This window comes from Cinclus cinclus, chromosome 26, assembly GCF_963662255.1.
Source record: "Cinclus cinclus chromosome 26, bCinCin1.1, whole genome shotgun sequence".
NCBI classification, from domain to species: Eukaryota; Metazoa; Chordata; class Aves; order Passeriformes; family Cinclidae; genus Cinclus; species Cinclus cinclus.
In genome coordinates, this window is record NC_085071.1 from 4,194,787 (window position 1) to 4,218,581 (window position 23,795).

Genomic DNA, 23,795 nt, shown 5'->3' on the forward strand with positions numbered 1-23,795 from the left:
GGGGTCCAAACCCAGGGTGTCCCAGTCCGGGTCTCCCAGTGCCGCCGGGCAGGGCTCTGTGGGCGGGGTCATCTGAACAGGCCCCGCCCCTTGGCCAATCATGGCGCGTTCGAATCTCCCGCGTGCTCACCAATCCTCCAGGGGCTCCTGGCTCTCTCCTGAGCCAATCAGGGACGGGTTTGTCTCACCACAGCCAATCAGCTTCCGCTGAGTGAGCCTGTGTGCTGCGCGCCGCAACCAATCAAAGCCCGCCGCAAAACCCGGTCCGGCCCCTGCCCTTTCCTCCAATCGCCGCCCCCGCTGTCGCCATTGCCCAATCAGCGCCGCCGTTTCGCCGTCCCGGCGGCGGCCGGCAGGGGGCGGGCTGTTGGCGGGGGGGCGGTGGCGGCGCGTCACTTCCGGTGCCTGGCGGCCGCCGGAGCGGAGCGAGGCCGGGCCGGGCCGGGCCCGGGGCCATGGGTGAGTGAGGGGTGTGAGAGAGCGGGGGGAATCAGGATTGGGGCTATGGATATGAGTGAGAGACGAGGGAACGGAGGTCGTCGGTGAATGAGGGGGGAAGCGGGGATCAGGGTTGAGCGTGGGGGACATGGCCCCGGGACCCGTCACCATCCCGGTCCCACTGTGGGAGGGGGTGGTCCGGCACTGTATCCGGGAGGCGCCGCCGCAGCCCCGCGTTGGGCCGGGCCGGGCCGGGCCGGGCGCTACGGGGAGACGCACCGGTGGTACCGATCGTTCGACGGGACCGGCCGTGGGAGCGCCCCAGGTACCGGTGGCTAGGGGGAGGCTTGGCCGTCCGGCTCGGCTCGGCGTTCTCCAGGCTGGGGGCCTGGGTTTGAAAAGACGCCTTGGTAATTGGCTCGTTCGCCCCTTTCTGCCCGGCAGTGGCTCCGGGGGCTGGAGCGCTGCTGCCAGCACGGTGGCAGGTCCGGGGGGCTGAGGAGGTACAGCCCGTGACTGAGGCTGGTTTTGCCTCCAGTCTGGGCAGGAATCTTTGAATGTAGACTTTCGGGACCTCTGTGCCGAGGAGGAACCTCGTGCGCCTCAGCAGTGAGTAGGTGAGGGCTGTGCCTCTGAGTGAGGATGAGTAACATCAGCAGGTGTTGGAATTAGGGACGGACCCTGCCCTACACTCCCGTGGGAGCTCACCTGAGGGACTGAAGGGGCTGGGGGACCTCCTACCCCCAGAGCTGGCTGCTGTTCCTCTCTGGTTGTGGCCTTTGGGAACCCTTTTTGCCCTTTTCCCTTTTGTGCAGTATTGAGGGTGTGAAAGGTCTCACTGCTGGTGGGGACCCCATGGGACAGCATCTCCACCCCCTGACACAGGGGTTTAGGGTTACTCATGTGCCCATCCAGCTGCTCCCACCTGCCCAGGCTGTGCTGAAATGTGCTGCACCAGCGTTGGGGATTCAGTTCTTTGCTAGTTTAGAGCCTTAATGTATGGGGTCAGTAACATCTGGTATGAGCAGGTGTGCTGGGAGTGTCAAGCTGCAGTACCATGTCCAGAGGGAGCTGGAGAAGTTGGAGCAGAGGCCATTGCCCGATGTGGTGGGGCTGAGCCACCATCCCTCTGCCATGTGCTGCAGGACAGGCAGCAGGGACACAATGGGGCACAGGTGAGGCGCCTTGCACCCAGGTGAGGCGTGACCCGAGGGACAGCACGGGAGCACTCACCTGTTGGCATGGAGCCCTGGGCCAGCAGCAATCAGGATACAGGATGTATTTCCCTGCTGCTGGAGGGCTCATGCTGCATCCTTTGATTGTTTCTCTTTGGTAACCATGCTGAGGATTTGATCACATAACTGTATTCCTTAAAAGCAAAGTTCAGCTGTGGGCTGTGACCCTCAGGATGTTACAGAAATTGGAACAGACAAGGCAAGCCTCATAGCCACCAAGCTGTGCTACAGAAAGGGCATCGACCTGTTGGAGCATATCCAGAGGAGGCACCAAGATGATCAGAGGGCTGGAGCACTTCTGCTAGGAGAGAATTGGAGTTGTTCAGCCTGGAGAGGAGAGCCTTCAGGGTGACATAACTGCTCCATCCGGTACCTGAATGGGCTACAAGAAAGATAGACAGAGACTGTTTACAAGAGCCTCAAGTGACAGGACAAGAGGGAATGGCTTTACACTGACAGAGGGCTGGGTTAGATGGGGTATTAGGGAGAAATTTTTTCCTGTGAGGTTGGGGATGCCCTGGCACAGGTTACCCAGAGAAGCTGTGTCTTCCTCATCCCTGGAAATGTTCCAGGCCAAGTTGGACAGGGCTTGGAGCAACCTGGGATAGTGAAAAGTCTCTTTGCCCATAGCAGGAAGGTGGAAGGGTCTTTAAGGTCCCTCCCAACCCAAACTATTCAGTGACTATGAATAGGGACAGCACTAGGGATTGTGCCTGAGCTGCCCGCTGAACTCCAGGGATTGTTTCCTGTGTAGAGGCTCCAGGCAGGTACACTGTGTGTCTCCTTCCTGCCTGGGAGCTCTTGCTGGACAGAGTAGGCTCTGTGTGTCCATGGTCATTTCCTGTGTGAAACAAGCTATTTTGGTTAATATTTTTTTGTGAGTGTGCATTTCCTGTCAGTGTGCTGTCACACTGCAAATCTCAGTAGCATAGGCCTGGCAGTGTGTGCAGGTAACTTCAGCACGTTTGTCTCCAGGTAGGGCCAGGTGAGTCACTGCTGTGAGAAACTGCAGCCACACCTTGCTGGGAAGTGTCAGCACGTGCGTGGTCACACTGTACTCCGTGCACACCAAAGTCCTGCTCAGGGGCTTATGGCATACTGATAATGTCAGAAGCAATAAATGAGAAATAAAACCTTGTAATACAACCCGCCCCTCACCCCTGGTGGGCTTTGGAAGGTGAGCACAGCCTGACCACAGGCACAGACAGGGTCAGGGACTCGTGCTGGGGCAGTGGTGCAGCCTCAAGTGCAGCAGCTGCATTTCCAGGCTCCTGCTGTGAGGGTGTCAGGCTGAAGTGGGGATTTTTTCCTGTTGGTTGTGGCCTGTGCTTCAGCACGAAAGGGTTAAGCTGAGGTTGGTGTTTATGTAACCAAAGAGGGAACTCCCAGAGATGAGTCCTTGGCTATCTCATGTGTTGATGCATCAGAAGGGTTTGAAGAAAGCCTGGCTTGTTGCTTGCGCTGTAATTACGCACTGGAACCCTGTGCTTCAGAGTTTCCCCGGCTGCCAGGGCTGCAGCCGGGATGGAATTTGCTTTCCCTGATGTGTGACTTGGCCTGTGGAAGCCTTTTTTGTCCCTGAAGAGCTGGAGACTGACCACAGCTGGATTCGGGTGGAGGTAAGGTGTGCTGAGCTCCTGTAGGGACTCCCAGGTGCTGGTTGTGCCTTGTTCATGTGTCTGGGATTCAGCTGATCTGCATGTTGGGCTGAGGAAGGAGGATCTCCAGTGGGGTGGTTCAGCAGAGGCTGCCAGAGGTGTTCCTGTCTCCCAGCTTGTAGAGCTCAGCGAGTCCAGACTTCCCTGGGTGCCTTGTGACAGCACAGGACTGCCCCAGCCCCTCGTGCTGCGCCAGTGACCCAGGATTCCTCCTGCTCCTGGGGGCAGAGAAACTCTGTGCCTGGTTTTGAGCAAACTTCTCGCTTAGGGAAGAAGTTGAATGAGTCTCCTCTCGTTTCCAAGAACCCTGTGAGTCAGGGCTCTGTTTCGGGAGCAGGCTTCCCTTCCCGGAAGGGCAGCGCAGCGGAACACAGGCTGGACTGAGTCATCCAATGGGCTTTTTTTATATATATGTTATTACTTCTCTTAGACAACTGTTCAACTCCCAGAGCCATCGGTAATGTTAACATTCCTGCATAGGAAATCTCCCCCGTGTGCTCTGCAGAGGGAGAGGTGTGGAGGCCACCCTGATGGCCCCGCTCTTCCTCCTCACATGCCCATGTGAGATGATGAGCAAGGAGCCAGGGAAGTGCTGAGGCTTCTCCTGTGCATTCGACATTGTCTTTAGGGATGAAATTGTTCCTGGCTGATGTCAAGAAGGCTGAGCTGGCTGCAGGAGGAGGTACAGTGCAGACAGGATGGGCCTGGTTTGATGCTGAAGAGCAAAACAAAAGTCCCGTGACTGAAACTTTGAAGGACACTATGTCCAGAAAGTAACTTTTGCCTCATTAAGGGTCATTTAAATATCAAAATTCACATCAGTGTAATGAAGTACATGCTACCACACATGACTCCCTTGCTCAATTTCCCCCCTAGATCATGCTCTGTGTGACGTGGGAAGAAGAGGATAAGAGTGGGCTGTGGGTGAGGGGGGCAGAAATTCTACCTTTTGAGGAGGAAGAAAAGCTAAAACGCCCTCGGGAGACACTTGATGGGTAACTCCTCACCCTGCTCCCAGGGTGGGATGATGTCTTCTTAGTCTTTGAGGTTTCTGGATGCGCTTCTGGTCTCTGAGAACTAGCTGGGACACAAGGGGTGTGTTTTTGAGCAAATTTCATACACTTAATGCAACAGCCTGCTTTCCTTGGGATCTGACACACAAACATTCCCTTTAATCCCCCAGCCAGTGACTCCTCCGCAGGCCTGCCTGATCCAAACTCCGCCTGTTCTCAGGGAAGCTTTTCCAATGAGAACCGAGGCTCTGTCCTTGGGAGTGCTGATGACTCGGGTCTGAGCTGTTCCTGGCCGGGTTTGCCCGGGAAGGAGTGAGGCAACACTGGGATCATTGCTCCTTGCAGTGACACCGACCTGCTGGTGTTCCATGTGGGAACCTGGGCCATGCTCCAGCTTTTACCCATGTAATGTTTTGTTCATGGAGCTTTTAGGTCATGTCCAACACAGCTTCCCATGAGCCAGGCTTAAATGTGACCTTGTATTAACTACCAGTGATAAATACTGCCCGCTGTGGTTATTTGTGTGGGAAAAGGTGCAGCCTGCTCATGTGATTCCATTTTTTAGCTTCATTTTTGCAAACGTGAAGGCTGCACAGAGAGGGACAAAACCTGTGGAGCAGCTCTCCAGCTTTATCCCAAATGCTACAGCTTTTGGCTTCAGGAGGGAACACTGGACAGGAATGCTGCTGCAGCAGGTGGAGGGATGGCTCCCATTTGGGTCCCTGGAATGGTGTGAGCTCCTCGAAGGAGCTTCTATTCAGCAGTCTTGAATTTCCAGCAGGTGCTCTTGGGCTCTGTCACCTGCTGCTGGTTCCCAGCTTATCCGCTGCCTTATTCACCACAGTCAGCTCATCACAGCAGCAGGGTTGAGCACTTTTGAGGTTCCCAGTCCTCATGCAGGAGGTGTAGCCACCACTAAGCTTGTGTTGTATCCTTGGTGCAAAACAAGCCCCCTGAAAGTGTGGTGGGAGCTGGATCAACTGTTCTGGAGCCATGAGTGGTTTCTGTGCTGCTGAGTAATCCTGCTCACACCCCAAAAGTACCTTTTCCAGCTCCAGCTCTGAGCTCTGGCTGCTGGACTGCAGGACCTGCTTGTTCCTTATTCTGGGATGAAAAGGGCAGTTTCCTTATCTCATGTTTTTCATTGTTGTTACACTGGGCACTGGGACATGCAGTAATTCAGGAACTAAACTATTTTCTTAAACTACCTAATTAAAAGACATTACATTTAGGTCCCCAAATTAATTGATTCATAATCCTATTAAAGTCATAGCTAGCACAGTGAGAGGCTTTGGACTGACTTAGCCAGTGTGGTATTTGATACATCCCACCTGTCACATCAAAATTAAGTATAAATTTCTGTGCTTGACTTGTAACTTTATCTGTGTGAGGGACCATTTTTGTTCCAATGGCAGGACAAGGGAGGAGGGTGTTTTGTTTCAGTTTAGATTTGGGGGGGAAGGGATGCATCTGTCCACAAACAGGTGGGAATTTCCACTTCTTAGCTGCTGGTAGTGACAAGGAGTCTCTTGGTGCTCAGTTGTTTGAAATGCTGTTAAGCCCAAGGAGGTGTAGCATGGCGGGGGTTGAAGTGGAGCCTCTGTTTGTCCTTGTGTTTGTTCCTGCTCCAAAGCCTGTCCTGCATCACTTTGGAGACGAGTGACATGGGAGTTTGTCCTGCAGTGCAGGGACTGAACTTCCAGAGTCTTCTCAGGTTGATAACAGGAGCTTCAGTCCTTCTCCGAGCCCAAACAAACAGAGATAATGGGAGCCCTAAAGCTTCAGTGCCTCCTGTATTATCACAATCAGAATAATCCAGAACTGCAGCATCAGGTGTATCTCATTCCACATTACAGAGTCCTCGACCTTTTGCCCATCCAGCCTTCTCCAAGGTGATGACTCCTGCCTCCTGAGACGTTGGAAAACCTAGTTTGGAAGAAGAGTAACGATACAGTTGATGCTGAACTACGTGAGTCCTCAGTTTGTTTTGATTACAGTGACTCTATTTGCACCAGCAAGCCTGATTGCACAATGAGTTTATCTCAGGCTCCTGTGCAGGTGGTTTCTCCAGTGGAAATGTTACTCATATGTTTCTAGCAGAGGTAGTGATGTTCAAGGAGAGGAGGAGTTCATAAAGATGTTGGGTCAGGGAAGCAGAATGAGTAGAGCAAGGAGCGTGTGGGGGTCAGAGCTGTGTCCTGTTCAGCTCACTGGGATGGTGACACTGCTCTGTGGAGGTGTGAAGGTGCTGGGAGTCAGGAGGGCAGGGATGCAAAGTCTGCTGCAAGACTCCTCCCTTCATCTCCTGGCTGTCACTGCTCCTGGACAGGTGCTGCTGGATGAATCAATGCAGTGAGATCAGCCTGTGTCCACAGAAAGGGTGGGACTGCCAGAGGGTGAACTTCACTCACAGGGAGGTGATTTATCAATCTCTCATGTGGTGAAACACCCAGGATCTTCTAATACAAATATGTACAACTGAAAAAATATTTTCCCCTGGTACAGTAATCTTTTAGGGAAGAACTCCTGGTACTGGGTTTGAGTAAGGAAATGGATCTGTGCTTGGTTCCTCTTCTCACCTACCCCCAAAAGTATCTTTAAAAGGAGAGCACAGACATTAAATGTGTAGATGTTTGTGAAAGTCTTTGAAGCTATTTTCCAAAAGCTAGAGATGAAGAGGAGTTGGACGGGGAGCAAAGCTTCAATTGGCTGGAGCTGATGGATGTGGAGAGCTCACACCACACCCAGCAGCTCACCTGAGAAATGCTTTTCCAGCTAAACTGAAACAAGCCTTTTCTTTAAAGGAGGAAGTGTTTTAGTCATAAACCTTGAATTTATTTGGCCTTTTAGATATTGGTTGTGTAATACTGACTCAAATTCTCTTTAGATTTCTGAGCAGCAGAAAATGGACATTGGAAATCAGACTTTCTGCACTACCTGAATAAGGAGGAGATAGCTGAGTTTTTAGTTGTTGGTGCTGAATACTGGTGGTGTGTGGATCTTGAATAAATTCCTGGATGCAAACCATGAGATTGACATTTAATAGATCAAATAGGTTTTTGCCCATAGTGATTGTGCAGGATAACACACGTGTTGTCACCAGTGTTGCCTTTCACTAGAATGTCCATTGAAGCATTTAATAGTCTGTTAGTTCTAAACACAGCATTGATTCCTGCACATGGAGGCTGAGGTGATGGGGATTTATGTGCTGGACTCCAAAATCCAGCTGCTCTGGATGTAGTTAGAGGGAGATGTAATAAGATCAGAGCCTAACAAGGTACAAAGAGAGAGGATACTTATTTCAAGGCTAAAAATACATTTTAGAAAAATCACTGTGAGCTGAACTGAATCTCACAATAACTACTGTACTTGTTTTCTATGCCCTTGTTAGGAAAGGTGAAAGATTCTAATTTTTGTGGTCAGTTTTGTGCATTCTTGGCTGTTTGAGGAACAGACTGGGGCCTCTGAGGGACTCAGTGGGTGGCTGTGATGCCTGGTGTGGATCCTCTGTGGAACCCCCAAAAGGCTGCAGCAGCAGCAGACACCCATACACAGGGCTAACTTGGGCATCTTCTTTCAGAGCTTTTGGAATATGTTAATTTCAAAACTTGTTTTTGCTGTAAAACAAGCTTTAATTATCTTGACTTGTTCCCACTATGTCTCTCAAACAACTGTTGTAGGAAATGTTGCCCTGAATAACGAAGCTGATTTATGCCTTGAGAATTGCTCTGAGCCTGCAGCCCACCCCTGGTCTGTCAGCAGGGAGCCAAGGCTGTGTGTAGAACACACAAGTAGGTAGAGCCACCAGTGCATCTATAAGTGAGAACCTTCCAGTAGAAATCAGGGATAACAGGAGAAAATAACTTGGTGACTTATCAGATGTGATCTCTCTTCTCTTTCAAGAGCCAAGGATGAAGCGGCGAGCATCAGACAGAGGAGCTGGGGAAACATCTGCAAAAGCAAAGGCTCTGTGTGCAGGGATTTCTGGGAATAACGCCAAGAGAGCAGGTCCTTTCATCCTGGGTAAGCAGAGAGGGGGCTCTGCAAGGCAAGGTGGCTGCTGGTGGCAAAACTGAAAATAAAAGGCACTGTGGAATGAGGGGAAGCAGGTGTGTAACTCAGTGTCTTACTTCAGAGTGCAGGTCACTGCACGTGCAGAGCAGCAGCCTGGAAGCTCCTGCTGCTGGGCAGGCTGAGGAGATGTGGGATGCCAATGCAGCAAGGCAGGCAGGGCTTGGGAGAGAAATGTGAGATCTTGATTTTACCCCTTGGGTATTTTTTGTTCTTTTTTTTTTTATTTTTTAACTCTGTTCTTAAACTTTGTTAAATACCAAATTTTTTTTGGGGGGGGGGGGGGGGGGGGTTTTGATTAGAGCTGTTCGACCCTGCTGACCTGGAATGTGTTGTCACATCAGCATGGGAGCAACTTAATAATACAGTAGTGACCACTCAAAGTAGTATGTGCCAAGGGAAGGCCACTCTGCCAGCTCTGAGGAGTTGCTAGAATAGCTGTTGGTTCAGAACTGCTTATATAAATTGTCAAAAATCATAGATTTCACATTGGAAACCAATGGGAAATCAATTGGAGCTGACTGATTAAAAGTGAGGAGTGGAGACTATGTTAACTTGAAATATGGGCTAATTTGGACACCCCTGAGCCATCCCTGCAGAGGTGGCAGCTGTGTTCCCAGGTGTGGCAGTTACAGTTTCCATGGGTGTTGCTGTGAATGTAAGAGCTGTGTGGTTCAGGCATGCAGAAATTAGGATTTCTGCAAACAGCTGGGCCATGTGTGGGCTTTGATAAATGTTTCTCTGGGGAACAAATGAAACATCCCAAAAGGTTTCAGAATTCAAGACCTTTTTTGGGGGGGGGGGGCTTTAGATTTGTGAAAATGCACTCAAGCTCCTGCAGAAAAAGGGAACTTGTTGCAAGCAAACCAAAAAAGGTGACAGCTGATGTAACCCGGGTTAGTCACTGCTCCTGGAGGGAAAACAAGTTTGTTTCTGCTTTGTGCTGTAGGTCCACGTTTAGGTAACTCCCCTGTGCCAAGTATTGTTCAGTGTTTGGCAAGAAAGGATGGGACAGATGACTTTTATCAGCTCAAGGTAAGCAAACTGCAGCCTCCCAGACCTTCAGGGCTCTCCAGCTCTTGTGCAGAAGCTCTTGGGCAGCGAGTGAGTGGTGTGGGCTGAACCAGTGCAGTGGGACACGGCTGCTGCAGCTCTCCCATGGCAGGGCAGTGCTGCCAGGCACAGATCCGTGTCCAGATCAGCCCTGAGATTAGGCCTCTGCTGTTGTGCTGCTCTCCCAGAGCCCTTGGATCTGTACCTGAATGGGGCAGCTCCAGGAGGGGAAAAGCACGTGGGATATTTGCAAACAGCCCCCTAATACCTTTCCATGTTAATTAAGCTGCTGCCGTGCATTCTGCACAAGTAGTGCTGAGTTCAGACAGGCCTGTGGCAAGGACACAACCATCAGAGCAGTACCACCAGCTGTTAAAGACATGGGAATGCCAAAAATGAGAGGGCTGGGGGCACTTGTCTGCCTCTGGGAGCTGTAAAGGCGTTTTCCCTTTTCCTGAAGATTCTCACCTTAGAAGAAAGAGGTGATAAAGGAATAGAAACCCAGGAGGAGCGACAGGGCAAGATGCTGCTGCACACGGAGTATTCTCTTCTTTCCCTGCTCCACAACCAGGAAGGAGTGGTCCATCATCACGGGCTCTTCCAGGTACACATGCTCACCATCCAGGCTGGGGCAATGCCAGGGACTGCTGACAAATTGAGCTGCTTTTGTTTAATGTACAGTTTGTGCTGACCCTGCTCTTGTGTGTCCAAGTTGCAGCACTCTGAGGTTAACCACTTCTGCTTGAAACAGGAGCTCTGGAGAGTACATTAGGATTTTGGAAATATGGGAGAACATTCACAGATGGGACAGGCACTCAGCACTCCCCCTTCAGACAGAACAACAGCTATTTCATTGACAAATTCATTAGCAGCTTTTAGAATTAAATTTGTGCTTTCTGGTCTCTGTACTGTTCATAACTTGTAAGAGGGGACAAATAACCAAGAAACTGTTTCAGCAAGTTAAACCAGTCACTGTGCTGGTCAGTGTTTTTTATGAGTGGATTGTGTTGGTGGTGGTGCCTTTAGGGCTGTTCACTGATGTGAGGGGCTGATAGCAATTACTGCTTTGGGTGTTGGTATTGCCTGACTTGGTGGTTGCATTTTGCCACTGCACTTTTTACTTGAGACCATCTATACTAAATCTTAAATAAACCCAATGTCCAGCTCAGCTGTGTCTTCTTTACTGTCATGAAAGAATTGTTATTTGTGCCTTGAGCTTTCAGTTCTTATGAAGGGTGTGTTGGATCCCTTTGTTCCCAGAGGCTGCTTCACTGCACAGCTCTCCTGGGTTCAGCTCAGGGTATCTGTGTACATAAAGAGCATTAGTGCTGGCGTGCACACAGAGTCACACAGCAGAGACTTCCCCTGCCTTCTGCACTCCTCCTCCTAGGAAAAGTTCCTCCCATTTGAGGGTGGGGAGGCCCTGGCTCAGAGAAGCTGTGGCTGCCCCATCCCTGTCAGTTTTCAAGGCCGGGTTGGATGGGGCTTGGAGCAGTCTGGAATAGTGGAAGGTGTCCCTGCCATGGCAAAGGATGGAGTGAGATGAACTTTTAAGTTCCCTCCAACCCAAACCAGTCTGGGATTCTGCGATTCCTTAAGTAGAGCTCCTGTATCTTTTTGAAATCCTGCCTCGGGACAAAGACCAAACACTGTGATTGCATTTGCTTGTGAGATCACCTCCCAGTTATGCAGTTATTTATTCTGCCAGGCTCTGTGTGTGTGCCCTGGAGCTTCCCTGAGGGGTTGCTGCTGTGTTTGCCTCCCTGCAGGACCGAGCTTGTGAAATCATAGAAGATCTCGAAGCCAACAGGATGGTCAGAAAGATGAAGAAGCGCATTTGCCTGGTGTTGGACTGCCTCTGTGCTCATGATTTCAGTGACAAAACAGCAGATCTGATCAATCTGCAGCATTATGTCATTAAAGAGAAGAGACTCAGCGAGCGGGAGACCGTGGTGATATTTTATGACGTGGTACGAGTGGTAGAAGCATTACACAAGGTGAGAGCTTGGAAAGAGAGCTCCCTTCCCGTGCTGGGAGGCAGTTTTCCCATGCTTGATGCTTCAGACCTTCCTGGGGCAGGCAGTGACCAGCTTACAGGGCATGGATGTTAACAGTGTTCTGCATAAGATCTTGTGCCTCAAGCCCTAAAGTGCATTTGCTACCCTCCCTGCTTCTCACGTTTCTGGATGATAATGTGGTGTTTGTGGGCTGTGGAGAGGGGCCAGCTGGGCTGAGGGCATGTCAGGTGAACCACAGTGTGGTAACCTCAGACAGGGGCAGTCAAAGAGGAGAGCAGAGCCTGATCAAGCACAGGAAACTGAAACTGTTTCCTTTCGAGGCAAAATAAGTGCAAGAATTTATTTGAGATCGATGAACTGGAAACTCTTGTAATAGGAATGGATTCTGCTGATGTTTGTCTCGTTCCCCTGTGACACAGGACACATGTCCTGCCTTGGCAGGGCAGTGCAGTGTAGGTCTGGTAAAGGAATCTTCATCAGATGGCCCTAACCAAGCCTGGGCACTTCAGTTTCAGGTCTCTTAGGTACACTAAGTCTGTCTTTGTGTTCAAAGTAGCAAGTTTGTTTGTTCTGTCCTGATGACAATCAAAAGTGAAGCAGAGAAAGTACTCAGGGTGGAACCTGACCTGAAACCTTGACCTGGGTTATTTCAGAGTGTGCCGATGTCATGATTTCTTTTTAGTGTTCTTGTGCAAGTATGAAATTTCTACTTTGCTCGTGTAATACTCCTATATTTTTTGCAGAAAAATATTGTGCACAGAGACTTGAAACTAGGAAACATGGTGCTAAACAAAAGGTAAGTGTGCTGGAGAGCTGCTGGCCTGGCAGTAGTCTTGTTTCTTCCTTGAAGCAAATTTCTAATACAAACACAGAGCCAAAGGCAGCACTTGAGTGCTCTTATGCAGGAGGGTGAGGGAAAGGCTGTGCAAAAACACAAATCCAGCTCAAAGTTATATAAATTAATCTCCAAAAATTAATTTAGCCCCACCTAGGTAGTTCACTTATCCCACCCAGCTTAGTGGCCCCTTATCAGGACTTCTGTTTGGATTCTAACTGCTGAAAACTGAATTTATAGTAATTTAGTAACCTGGAAGAGAAGTACTGATTTTATATATATTAAAAGGAGCAAAAAAACCATGGTTGTTGGTTCTGTTCCCATCATTCACCCTCATCATGCTAAAGGCATTCCCAGCCCTGCTGGCTATCCTACAATCACAGCAGTGTTAGATCTGACTGCTGCACTGCTGTGTTTTTGCTAGCAGTGAAATATTGACTCATCTAAACAAAAGCACTTCTGTCCAGTGTGTATTTGTGTGTGAAATAGCTCCCTTGTTCCATTGCTGGTTTGACAGGAGCCTCCAGAGCCTGGCAGGTGCTGGATGCTGGTGCAGACCCCTAGGGACCAGCCCAGAGAGGGGCAGGAGCTCAGCAGGAACTCAGGGCAGGGGGTGGTGGCCTGGCTCTGCTTGGTGGCTCTTTGGAGCTGCTCAGTGCCTTGGGGTCTGTGTTCTTTAGCTGGCAGCCTAGTTCAACTCAGATCCTCTGCTCTCTCCTCCAGTATTACATTACTGACTAAATATTTTGCACTAACTTGAAGAATGAGTGGAATTCATCCTTTTCACACTGTCTGGGTTTCTGTGGAATGAATAAAAAGCGGGAAGGCTGGAGTTCTGCAGGCTTTGAGTCTACAAAGCTTGCAGGTTTGCTGGGCTCACAGCTTGCTGCTTTCTCCTCCCTAAGACTGAAAGGAAACAGGTTTTATCTACAGAGCTTGAACTTCTTGGTTCTCCCCCCCTCCACACACACACACAGCAGCTGCTGCTTCTCAGGCCCACCTCTAAGTTGTTTCAAGTTGTTTCTGTAGAGCTGCTGTAAGATAAATCTCTTCTGCTTGCTGCTTTGATTCTCCTCCTTGTTGGAAGAGGCAGACAAAGGTTGGTGCTTTAAAGGATCCATGCAGAACTTCCCTTCTTTTCTCTGGGCAGTGAGTGCAGGGGAGCACCACAGCAATGGGGCTACACCCAGGGTCCCACTAGTAGGGGGAGGTATTTGAAGCTTTGAACACACTTGCCAGAGTCAGTCTTTGTGTTGCATCTCTGCTTTTCCTTTTTACTCAGCGTTGGTGAGGGAAAGCTGCAGCCTGTGCAGCAGTGAGTCACGGGGAAGGGTGGGAGAGGAGTAAGAGAGATCTCCATGGAGAGGAGCAGCCGGTGGGGCTGAGCAGAACCGTTTGTTCTGCTCCAGCCGTGCTCACAAAGAGCCAGGTCCCTTCTCACGGCAGGGAATGAAGGGAACAATGAGGCGCTGCAAGGACCTGGCAGGCACCTCCCACCTGGGGCTCCCTCAGACCTCCTTCCCTACAGGGATTAAAGCCTCTCGGGTTTCCCCATTAGCCAGTGCACCAGGAGTTGGGTGATTACAGAGTAGATCAAATTTCAGGGGCTAAATAGAACCAAGCAACCCTGAACATTTTAGTGTCCTATAGAACACTTAGTCTTTTAAATCCTTAACAAATCCTGCAGATTGTTATTCAGCCAGGGAAGTCTCCTGGCAGTTGAAGCTAACACTTCTTAAACACAAGTCTGTCTGTCTGTTTTAATAACCATCTCTCCATGGCCAACCCACACTTGGTTGTATTTCATTTGTCTCTGAGACTGGCTGGAAATGTTTCTTGGTTATTGTGACTGACTTAATCCATTCTCTCAGGCTCTAGTTGTGAAATACTTTCCAAGAAATCTTCCAGACAGTGTTTTTGTACTCACACCTTTACATTATAAGTGAAAATCCAAATTATCTGAATGACAGAGAAGATTAATGGAACAATAGTTTTGTAATTAGCTCACTTGCACTGGAAAAAATCATTAATGGGAGCTGGCAGTACCATAGGGAAGTAGGGGTGAACTAATAAAGAAATTTTGTGTACCTGCAGCTCTCCCTTTTCTGTGTGAGGTTTTTGGGTGTTGATCAGGCTTTGTGTTGTGCACACCTGTGTGTGGAGAGCCGTCTTGTGGATCAGGTGGAACTGCCACCAGGCTTCTGTGTGGGACTCTTGAGTGACACAGATGTGGTTGTGCTGAATCTGATCACAGCTCCTGCAGCTCTTCTGGTGCCTGTAAACACATAGTGCTCGGGGGCCAGGCACGGGGCAGCTTCCACAGGGTGTTTTCCCTTAGCTCCCAGAAAGTGCTGTGTGGAGAAGATGGCAACTGGGAAGTGCAGGGCAGAATCAGCAGCTAAAATAAACCTCAGCTTTGTTGACACTCATGCCCTCCAGTGGTCAGGCAGCACCTGGGGCAGATCCTGCAGCTCTGGTGCTGAGGCTGAAATGCTCCCAGGAGATTGGCCAATGCACCTGTGTGGCTACAAGATGAGCCAGGTACACCCTGTGCTTACAGCCACGCTGACACAGGCAACCCAGACATTGTCACAGCTGTCAGAGACCTTTTTCCTGCCCCTGTGAGTGCCTTGCAAGCCTTGCTGGCAGGCATGGAATCCTTCCCCTTTGGGAGTTCATTTTACAACACTGTGTGTCTTCTCCCAGCACTTCAAGTTCACCAGAAAGCCCCATAGGCACAGTCCCTATTCTGGAGTCAATTTGCTGTCTGCTGCATGGCTTGTGCAGGATGCAGGTGTTCCCTGACACCTTGTGCTTTTCCCCAGGACTCACCGGATCACCATCACCAACTTCTGCCTGGGGAAGCACCTGGTGAGCGAGGACGACCTGCTGAAGGACCAGCGTGGGAGCCCTGCCTACATCAGCCCAGACGTGCTCAGCGGTAGGAATTCCCCTTGACACTCATTTCACTCATTTGTGCCTCCTGACAATAAATAAAACCACCTGTTGTGTTCCCATATGTACCTTCATGAGAGCCTCTTAGCTAAGGTTCAGTTAGGAGACTTGGTCTGGTTTTCCAGCTGAGAAAGTTGGAGGGAAGGAGCAAACCTAACTTTTTAATTAAGGCTTGTCTGAACTTCAGAACTAATTCAAATCTGGCTGTTCCCAACTGAGTCTGACTGCAGACAACATATTCTGTTTCCAGTGTCAGAATTCAGTTCCTGAGGCTTCCCTTAAGCTGCAGGTAAAACCCTGGGCCCAAAGGGCAGCCAGTTCAGATCCCCCCGGATGTCAGTGTATTCCAGCTGTGCACTAAGAGCACCAGTTCTTCCAGCTGCTGCTCACTTCCAGGAGGGAACTAGTGACCCTCTGGGCAGCTTCTGGACCAACAGAGAGGAATTACTTAAAATGTAAGGAATTATGCCAGTAGGCCAGAGCAGTCTGGGTTGGATCTCCCCTCGAGCAGCCTGGCCTGTGCCTTGTCTCCAGCAGAGGCTTTCAGCAGAGTCTGGCTCTAGCACAGAGCAGCTTTCCCTGGTGTCCTCCTGCCTTTAACTGTTCCCAGTGCACAGGACCGTTGGAAACAGCTGTGCTTTCTGTCCAGTTGCTTCAGGAAGTTTCTCTCCATGAGCTCTCATCTCTGTTCTAAGTATATGGGACCGGATGGGATCCATCCCAGGGTGATGAGGGAGCTGGCAGATGAGCTTGTGAAGCTGCTCTCCATCATTTACCAACACTCCTGGCTCACTGGTGAGGTTCCAGATGACTGGAAGCTGGCCAATGTGACACCCATTCACAAAAAGGGTGGGAAGAAGGATGCTGGTAATTACAAGCCAGTTAGCCTGACCTCAGTACCCAGTAAGGTAATGGAACTGTTTATACTGAGTGTCATCACACAGCACTTACAGGATGGCCAGGGCATCAGACCCAGCCAGCATGAGTTTTGGAGAGGTAGGTTGTCTTTAACCAACCTGGTCTCTTTTTATGACCAGGTGACTTGCCTGGTGGATGCAGGAAAGGCTGTGGATGTTGTGTACCTGGACTTCAGCAAGGCCTTTGACACTGTCTCCCACAGCATTCCCCGGAAAAGCTGTCAACCCATGGCTTGGACAGGAGCACTCTTTTCTGGGTTAAGAACTGGCTGAATGGCAGGACCCAGAGTAGTGGTGAATGGTGCTGCATCCAGCTGGGGATCAGTCACCAGTGGTGTGCCCCAGGGATCTGTGCTGGGCCCAGTCCTGTTCAGTATTTATTTTTATTGATGACATGGATCAGGGTGTTGAGGCCTTCACTAGTACATTTGCAGATGATGCTCCCAGCTTAGTATGTGTCCATCTGTTGGAAGGTAGGAGGGCTCTGCAGAGAGACCTGGAACAGTTGGATGGATGGGCAGAGTCCAGTGGGATGATGTTTAATAAGTCCAAGTGCTCAGTCCTGCATTTTGGCCACAATAACCCCCTGCAATGCTACAGGTTGGGGTCAGTGTGGCTGGACAGTGCCCAGGCAGAAAGGGACCTGTGGGCACTGATGGACAGCAGGCTGGACATGAGCCAGCACTGTGCCCTGGTGGCCAAGAAGGCCAATGGCCCCTGGCCTGTGTCAGGAATGGTGTGGCCAGCAGGAGCAGGGAGGTCATTCTTCCCCTGTACCTGCCGCTGGTGAGGCCACACCTTGAGTGCTGTGTCCAGTTCTGGCCCCTCAGTTTAGGGAGGACATTGAGACACTTGAGTGTGTCCAGAGGAGCCAACGAGGCCGGTGAGGGGTTTGGAACACAAACCCTGTGAGGAAGGGCTGATGGAGCTGGGGTTGTTTATCCTGGAGAATAGGAGACTCAGGGGTGACCTTATCACTCTCTCCAGCTCCCTGAAAGGTGCCTGTGCTCAGGTGGGGTTGGTCTCTTTCTCCAGGCAGCACTGACAGAACCAGAGGACACAGCCTCAAGCTGTGCCAGGGGAGATACAGGTTGGATATTAGGAAAAGGTTTTTCACAGAAAGAGTAATAAAATGCTGCAGTCCTCTATCTGGGGAGGTGGTGGAGTCACCATCCCTGGACGTGTTTAAAAAGACTGGATGTGGCACTCAGTGCCATGGTTTAGTTGAGGTGTTAGGGCATGGGTTGGACTCGATGTTCTTGAAGGTCTCTTCCAACCTGGTGATTCTGTACTCCTGTATTAGCCTTTGAGCAGGCAGGGGTGGTCCTGGTTGTCAGTGTAGTAACCCAGGCATCATTTTGGGGGTTTTTTCTTCTCATGCAGGTGAGCCAGATTAGTGTTGAAGGGTGCACATACAGGTGGGACTGTGCATACAAGGCCTCTCCCTCTTGTAGAACCAGATATTGAGCATTAACGCATGAGTTACTTGTTCCTGGTATCCCAAGCAACTGTATTGCAGAAATGCCCTCAGAGGGAGCCAATCTTGGAAGATCCAGCCCCAGTGGACTCCCCTCAGGAGATTTTTTTGTCAGGTTTGCAGGCAGCAGCAGTAAATGTTGCTGTGTTCTTCCTCTGTGATCTGCTGGGCAGGTTTGAGGCACTTCCCTCCCGGCCAGGAAGGGAGCAAAGGCAGGCAAGGAGGTGGATCCTGGGGTTTTTGCAAGCCTTTCCTGTTCTGCAGGATATCCTGAGGCCTTTGTGACCAGATGGATGATAGAAGCCAACAGCTCTGCAAGAGCTTGGAGCAGTTGTGGCTCAGGTGGCTGAAGAAGGGTATGAGGAGCTGCTCCTTTCTGCTCCAGGGTGCTGATCTATCAAGGCCTCCAGCTACCTTCTCATGTTTCTTCTAAGGGTTCTCTTGTGGTGTAACTGGCCAAAGGGCACTGAACAGGCTGTCTTGATCTCTGATAGCTGAGGCTGCTTGAGACCCCGCAAAGTGCAGCTTTAGCTCAGGACTCATCCTGCTCTGCCCAGCCTGGCTCTCACTGCCATTGTGCTGCACCCCAGCCCCAGTGTCTGCCAACAGCCCTCCCCGTGAGGCCCATCCTGTTCTCCAAAATGCTCTCCCAAAATTGCTCAGTGTGCAATTCCCCTTCAAGTATCAAGGGGGAAGTTACTTGAGGACATTCCCGGCGTCACCACCACCTTCAGGCTCGGCGCATCCCTCTGTATTGCCGGTGCTCCTGTGCAGGGGGAAGCTGGAGCGCCTGAGGAATTAATCATTGTTGTGGGTCTCCAGGAGAAGCTGTCTATGCTGAGGGACGGCTGCTGAAATGTCACAGCAGGAAAAGTTGGAGGAGGAGGGAGAGGTGCCTTTTTCTGAGCATATAAAGCAAAGAATAATTAGTACAAATACCAAATGCTGCAGCAGTGACTCACTGTGTGAGTCAGAGGAAGTCTCTCTTTGAGTCCTGTGCTGTGGTGTAGCACTGGGGTTTGATTTTGTGACCCTGTCCATGCTGCTGTGTGCTGATTATTGTGGCCAAAAGGGCTTAGAAGCAGCATTTCCATCAGGTGAATCCTGGGGCTGCAAGAGCCTTGGGTTAGGTTTTGTCTAGTGTCTTTGTTTAAATGTCTTTGTGCAGAAAAGCATCTTCCTGCACACTGTGGCTTTACATCTGGCTTCAGTGGCTGTGTGCTAGATCCATCCCACAGTCAGAGTCCCTTCTCCATGAGCTCAGCCTTATCCTTCTTGGGCTTCTTTCCTGCCTCCTCCCACCCTCTGCTCTGTGGTCTTTGAATTCCTTCTCCCTTGGCCCAGACCTGCAAGCGGGGTGTCTCTGTGTGAGGGATGGTGACCTGGGAACTCCAGCACAGCAGGTCCAATTACCTGATGCCCTTGGTTCACAGCAGGGATATTCCTGCTCCATAGGAAACAGAACAACCCTTGTGTGGAGATGGACGATTTGCTCGTTCACAGAGGATGTGCCTTGGAAAGAGTTTTGGTGTCATATTATGGGAAGCTTTATTTTGGGTAATGCTTAGGAAAAAGGGTCCCATGTGGGGGTTACTCAGCACCTCTGCAGTGGGAGGTGAGGGAAGTTGCCAGTGCTGTGCTTTCCAGGATTTTCAGGCTGTGTGCCCTCTCCCTGCAGGCCGGCCATACCGTGGGAAGCCCAGTGACATGTGGGCATTGGGGGTGGTGCTGTTCACCATGCTCTATGGCCAGTTCCCCTTCTACGACAGCATACCTCAGGAGCTCTTCCGCAAAATCAAGGCTGCCGAGTACACCATCCCTGAGTGAGTACAGCCTGCCCTTCCTGCCTGGCCAGGGGGGGCTTACTGGGCTAGCTGGAGCTGGAGGGGCTCCCATCACCACTCAAAGGGTCACAGCAGTACTGACAGCAGGCTGTGTGAGTAGACACCAGGAAGCAGGAGCAGGGCTGGGACGGCTTGTGGGAAGGTGAGGCAAGCTCAGAGCAGTGGTGGCTCCTGTGCTCCCAGCACGTCCATCCTGCCAACTGCTCTGCCCACCCCAGGCTCACCACATGTTGTCTCTGCCAGGGATGGCCGGGTCTCAGAAAACACTGTGTGCTTGATCCGGAAACTGCTGGTCCTGGACCCTCAGCAGCGGCTGACGGCTTCTGAAGTGCTGGATTCCCTCAGCTCCATCATAGCATCCTGGTATGTGCAAGGGGAGAGACAGGCCACGCTCTCTCTGGCCACAGGCTGTGTTGTTCCAGCTGTGGCTGGCTCACCTCACCAGAGGAAGGTCTGAGAACTGTAGTAAGCCTTTAAATCCCATGTGTCCACCACTGTGTGCTGGTGGATACAGCTGGAGAGGTTTGTGCAAATGCTTGTGGCAGCCATGGCCATCCCAGTGGGATCACCCTGGGGTTGGGTGAGGGTGGGCGAGCCAGTGCCATGCTGTGGATCCCAGTGCTGTGCTCTCCTCCAGGCAGTCCATGTCCTCGCTGAGTGGCCCTTTGCAAGTGGTGCCAGACATAGATGACCAAGTGGCTAATCCCGAAAATCCCCAGGAGGTAGGTTTCCCTGCTTTCCACAGAACTGCTTTTACGTGCTACTGTGCCAGTCTGTCTGTGATGGCACCCATTGTGTCCCCAAGCTGAGAGAGGGAGGGCAGGGAGTCCCTCACGTTGTGCAACGGAAGGAAAGGCTGATGCTGCTGGGACCAGGAGGCACATCCAGCTGGCTGAGCTGCCAGGAAGTGAGCTCGGCCCCAGAGCTGATGAGAGCAGCTTGCTGCGCTCCCAGCAGTGCTCACTCCCTCACACACAGCTGGGAATGCTGGGAGGAGGCAGCAGTGTTGGCTCTGGCTCCCAGTGAGCTCTGCCATGGGAACAAACATCCTGTTTTCCTGCTGGTTTGTTTCATGCTAGAAGTGCTGGCCATGGCCGGGCTGCCTGGGGACAGCCGTGCAGGATCTGTGATGGTGCCGTAGGGACAGGGGTCAGGCAGCCGCAGCCTCAGTGCTGCCATGGTTGGGATGAGCCATGTCAGGACAGAGCTGCTGTGGTGGCCAGAGCTGTGTCCGGGTGGCACTGCTAGCACACAAGGAGTCCTGCCTGCGTGCCCAGCAGCAGGTCCCTTTCCTGTGTTAGGACCCCAGTTATCCCGTGGTAGCTCAGGCCTATCAGAGGAGCCATAAGGCTGCCATGCGTAGCTCTGACAGGTCGGTCTCTGCAGGTGAAGGTGACAGAGGAGTGCTCCCAGTACGAATTCGAGAACTACATGAGGCAGCAGCTGCTCTTGGCTGAGGAGAAGAACACCTTGCATGAGGCCAAGAGCTTCCTGCAGAAGCGGCAGTTTGGGAACATCCCGCCGGTGCGGCGCCTGGGCCACGACGCGCAGCCCATGAACCCTTTGGACGCGGCCATCCTGGCCCAGAGGTACCTCCGGAAGTAGCTTCCCATGCCCCAAGAGCACGAGCACCACCCTGCAGTCTGCCCTCACCTCGCCTGCTCCAGCCTACAGCAATACCGCTGTCCCACGACGGGGAATAATGTAGCAATCCCAAGCTCTGTCCGGGGACATGCACTCACACCTGCTCCGGAGGGAGAAGACTTTTGGAAAAGCTAGTTTTGGAAGCAGCAACCTCTTGGCATCTTCTGGAATCTGTTTTTTAAAATCGAAGCCTAGATGACTAATCTGCTTTTAATCATGACTGTAATCTACCTCTCTTGTCTTTTTAACCATGCTGTTCTCTGGATTGAGCAAAGCCCATGGGAAAGGAGGAGACTTCCAAGGGTGAAGCTGCTGGCACAGAGCTGTGGCCGTGCAGCACGGAGCCGGCCCGTGACACCTGCTCCATGTGGTTTGAATAAGCTTGGATTTATCAGGGTTTCTGGAAAGGCAGAATTTCTTGAAACCTCCCACTTCCCTTCATCTGCAAATCTGTTTCTGTCCTTATGTGCCACCTAGGCTGGCCAGTCCTGTGGGGTCACTGCTGTGACCAGAGAGCCCAGCCAACACCTCAGGCAAGAGTTGAGGAGTCTTCTGGGCAGCACCGCCTGCAGGGATCAGATCCTGTCCTCACTTCAAAGGTTTCACAGGACTTGGCCTGCCCGGGCCCCTGCCCCCTCTCCCACCTCTCACTGATTCCTTTAGTTTATAAGGATCTATGATTTAATCTTATTTTTCAGTAGCATATCCCAGGTGCAGTTACAGTTGCATTAATTCTTATTTAGTGTTTCCCCCCTCAGTTGTGGTACAGATGTAATATATGAGTTATAATGTGAAAAGCTTCCCAAAATAATCTGCCTAGAGATAGGAGGGGCTGGCTGAAGTCTCTACTGTATTTGTTCCCAGGTTTTCTTGCCATCCCAGCCCAAACCTGGGGCTGCCTCTGCCCTCATGCCAAGACAGGGGAGGGACATCCTGGTTTGTCACCTCGTACCACTGGAAGAGCTTTGGCCTGTGCTGAGAACAGGAATGATTGTTTCTGAGCCTCATTTATGAACTGGATGCCTGTCTTGCCAGATGAACTGCTCTCACACAGAGCTCCCAGGGCTCCCAGTGCCCTCACCAGGGTTCCTGCTCAAGGCAGCACCTTCAGCTGTCTCCTTCCCTGCTCCTGGCTGCTCCCAGCCCTGGCATCACCCTCCTGCCAGCCCCGTGAGCAGGGAGGGTTGGAGCTGAGCCCCTGCTTTTTGGGGCTGTACTGCTCTCTGGGCCCAGCTCTTACTGCACAGCGGGCGTGGGCAGGGAGTGAGTCGCAGATGTTTGTAGCGTGTTGTTGCCTTTTCTTGCCCCGGGCTGGGGAAGGGGTCGGGGTCTAAGCTGGGCCACCCCAGCAGTGGCTTTGTGGGGACAGGGGGCTGGGCCTGAACCTCCCTGGTCACGTCGGGCATTATGTGCTGCCTGCGCCTCGCCAAGGCCCTGTGGCCAGGCAGGGCCTTGTGAACACTAACACAGACCAGCTCCCTGCACCACCCCAGCTGAGCCAGTAGCCCCAACTCTTTCGCCTTATTTATTTTGAAGATGGTGGGTCTGTCCCGTGGGCCCACCACCCCCTGTGCCACCAGCAGCAGGGCAGGGATCCCCTAAGCACCCCACCAGGGTCCTGTTCTCTCCTCCTGGTTCTCCTGCCTCCTTCCCTGTTTATTTTTACTGGGTTTTTTTTCCCCATGTTAAAGCAAAAAGCAATATTCTGGGACTCCTTGAGGCTGTATCACACCAGGATCTTGCAGTGGCAGCACCAGTCAATCCACTTGTGCTAAGGCAGACTGGAAGGGGGTGGTACAGGGGGCATGGGGGGGGCCACAGGGCCATGGCGGGACAGAACCTGTTGTAAGGAAAAAACGAAAAAAAAAAAAAAGGAAAAAAAAAGGAAAAAAATTTGTATAAAGACGTTATTTTTGTACTACATCAAAACTACTCCTGCATGTCGGCAATAAAACTTCATATGCCAGCCCAGCGACCCCACAGGGAAGGGGTGGGAGGGATGAGTGGGATGGAGGACTTTGGTGTACTGATACGCTCTGGGAGATGTACAGGAGTGAGGGGAGAGGGGGATCCAGACACAGATCAGCGGCCTGAATGCCCCCTGGGCCCCCCAGCCCTATCCTGCCCAAAGGCTCAGTGCTCTGAGTCAGCCACTGAGCTTGTCCCTCCCAGTCCAGCCTGGAGTGGCCAATGGGGACAGTGCTGGAATGCGGAGCCTTGTGTCCCCGAGCCCCGGCATATCCCACACCTCGGCCAGTGGGGCTGAGCCAGGGCCACCCTGCGTGCCCCCATCTCGGTGGGAGCTCAAACCCATGGCTCCAAACCCATGGCTTCCTCAAACCCCATGGCTCCAAATCCATGGCTTCCTCAAACCCCATGGCTCCCTCAAACCCATGGTGACCGCTGGGCCTGAGCCGAGGCTGAGCTTCCCCCTGCCCGGAGGACTTACCTTGGGTCCGGCACTGCCAGCCCAGCCTAGGCTGGGCACAGCCAAGCCCGGCCTGGCCGGATGGGCGCTGGACGAGGCTGGGACGGGGCCTGGAGCCGCCTGTGGCCCCGCTCCGGGGCGGTTCCACCGCAGGGCCGAGCGTGGCGTCCCGGGGGAGCGGGACGAGCCCCGGGCCCGCGCCCCGCTCA

The 23,795-nt window shown here is 51.9% G+C and overlaps 1 protein-coding gene across 2 annotated transcripts; it reads left to right on the top strand.

Moving 5' to 3' along the window:
• The first annotated feature begins 398 nt into the window (after nucleotides 1-398).
• On the top strand, nucleotides 399-23,529 carry STK40 (serine/threonine kinase 40). Of its 2 annotated transcripts, XM_062509083.1 has the most exons (12): nucleotides 399-459; nucleotides 6,201-6,313; nucleotides 8,248-8,367; nucleotides 9,365-9,450; nucleotides 9,929-10,072; nucleotides 11,238-11,465; nucleotides 12,230-12,282; nucleotides 15,147-15,262; nucleotides 19,349-19,493; nucleotides 19,758-19,877; nucleotides 20,152-20,236; nucleotides 20,901-23,529. In XM_062509083.1, the coding sequence occupies exons 3-12, from the start codon at nucleotides 8,256-8,258 to the stop codon at nucleotides 21,117-21,119; spliced, it is 1,308 nt and encodes a 435-aa protein (XP_062365067.1). In that variant the 5' UTR covers nucleotides 399-459; nucleotides 6,201-6,313; nucleotides 8,248-8,255; the 3' UTR covers nucleotides 21,120-23,529. The 2 variants fall into 2 exon arrangements, with proteins under 2 accessions (XP_062365067.1, XP_062365068.1); XM_062509084.1 differs by lacking the exons at nucleotides 399-459; nucleotides 6,201-6,313 and adding an exon at nucleotides 8,119-8,135.
• Nucleotides 23,530-23,795: the final 266 nt, after the last annotated feature.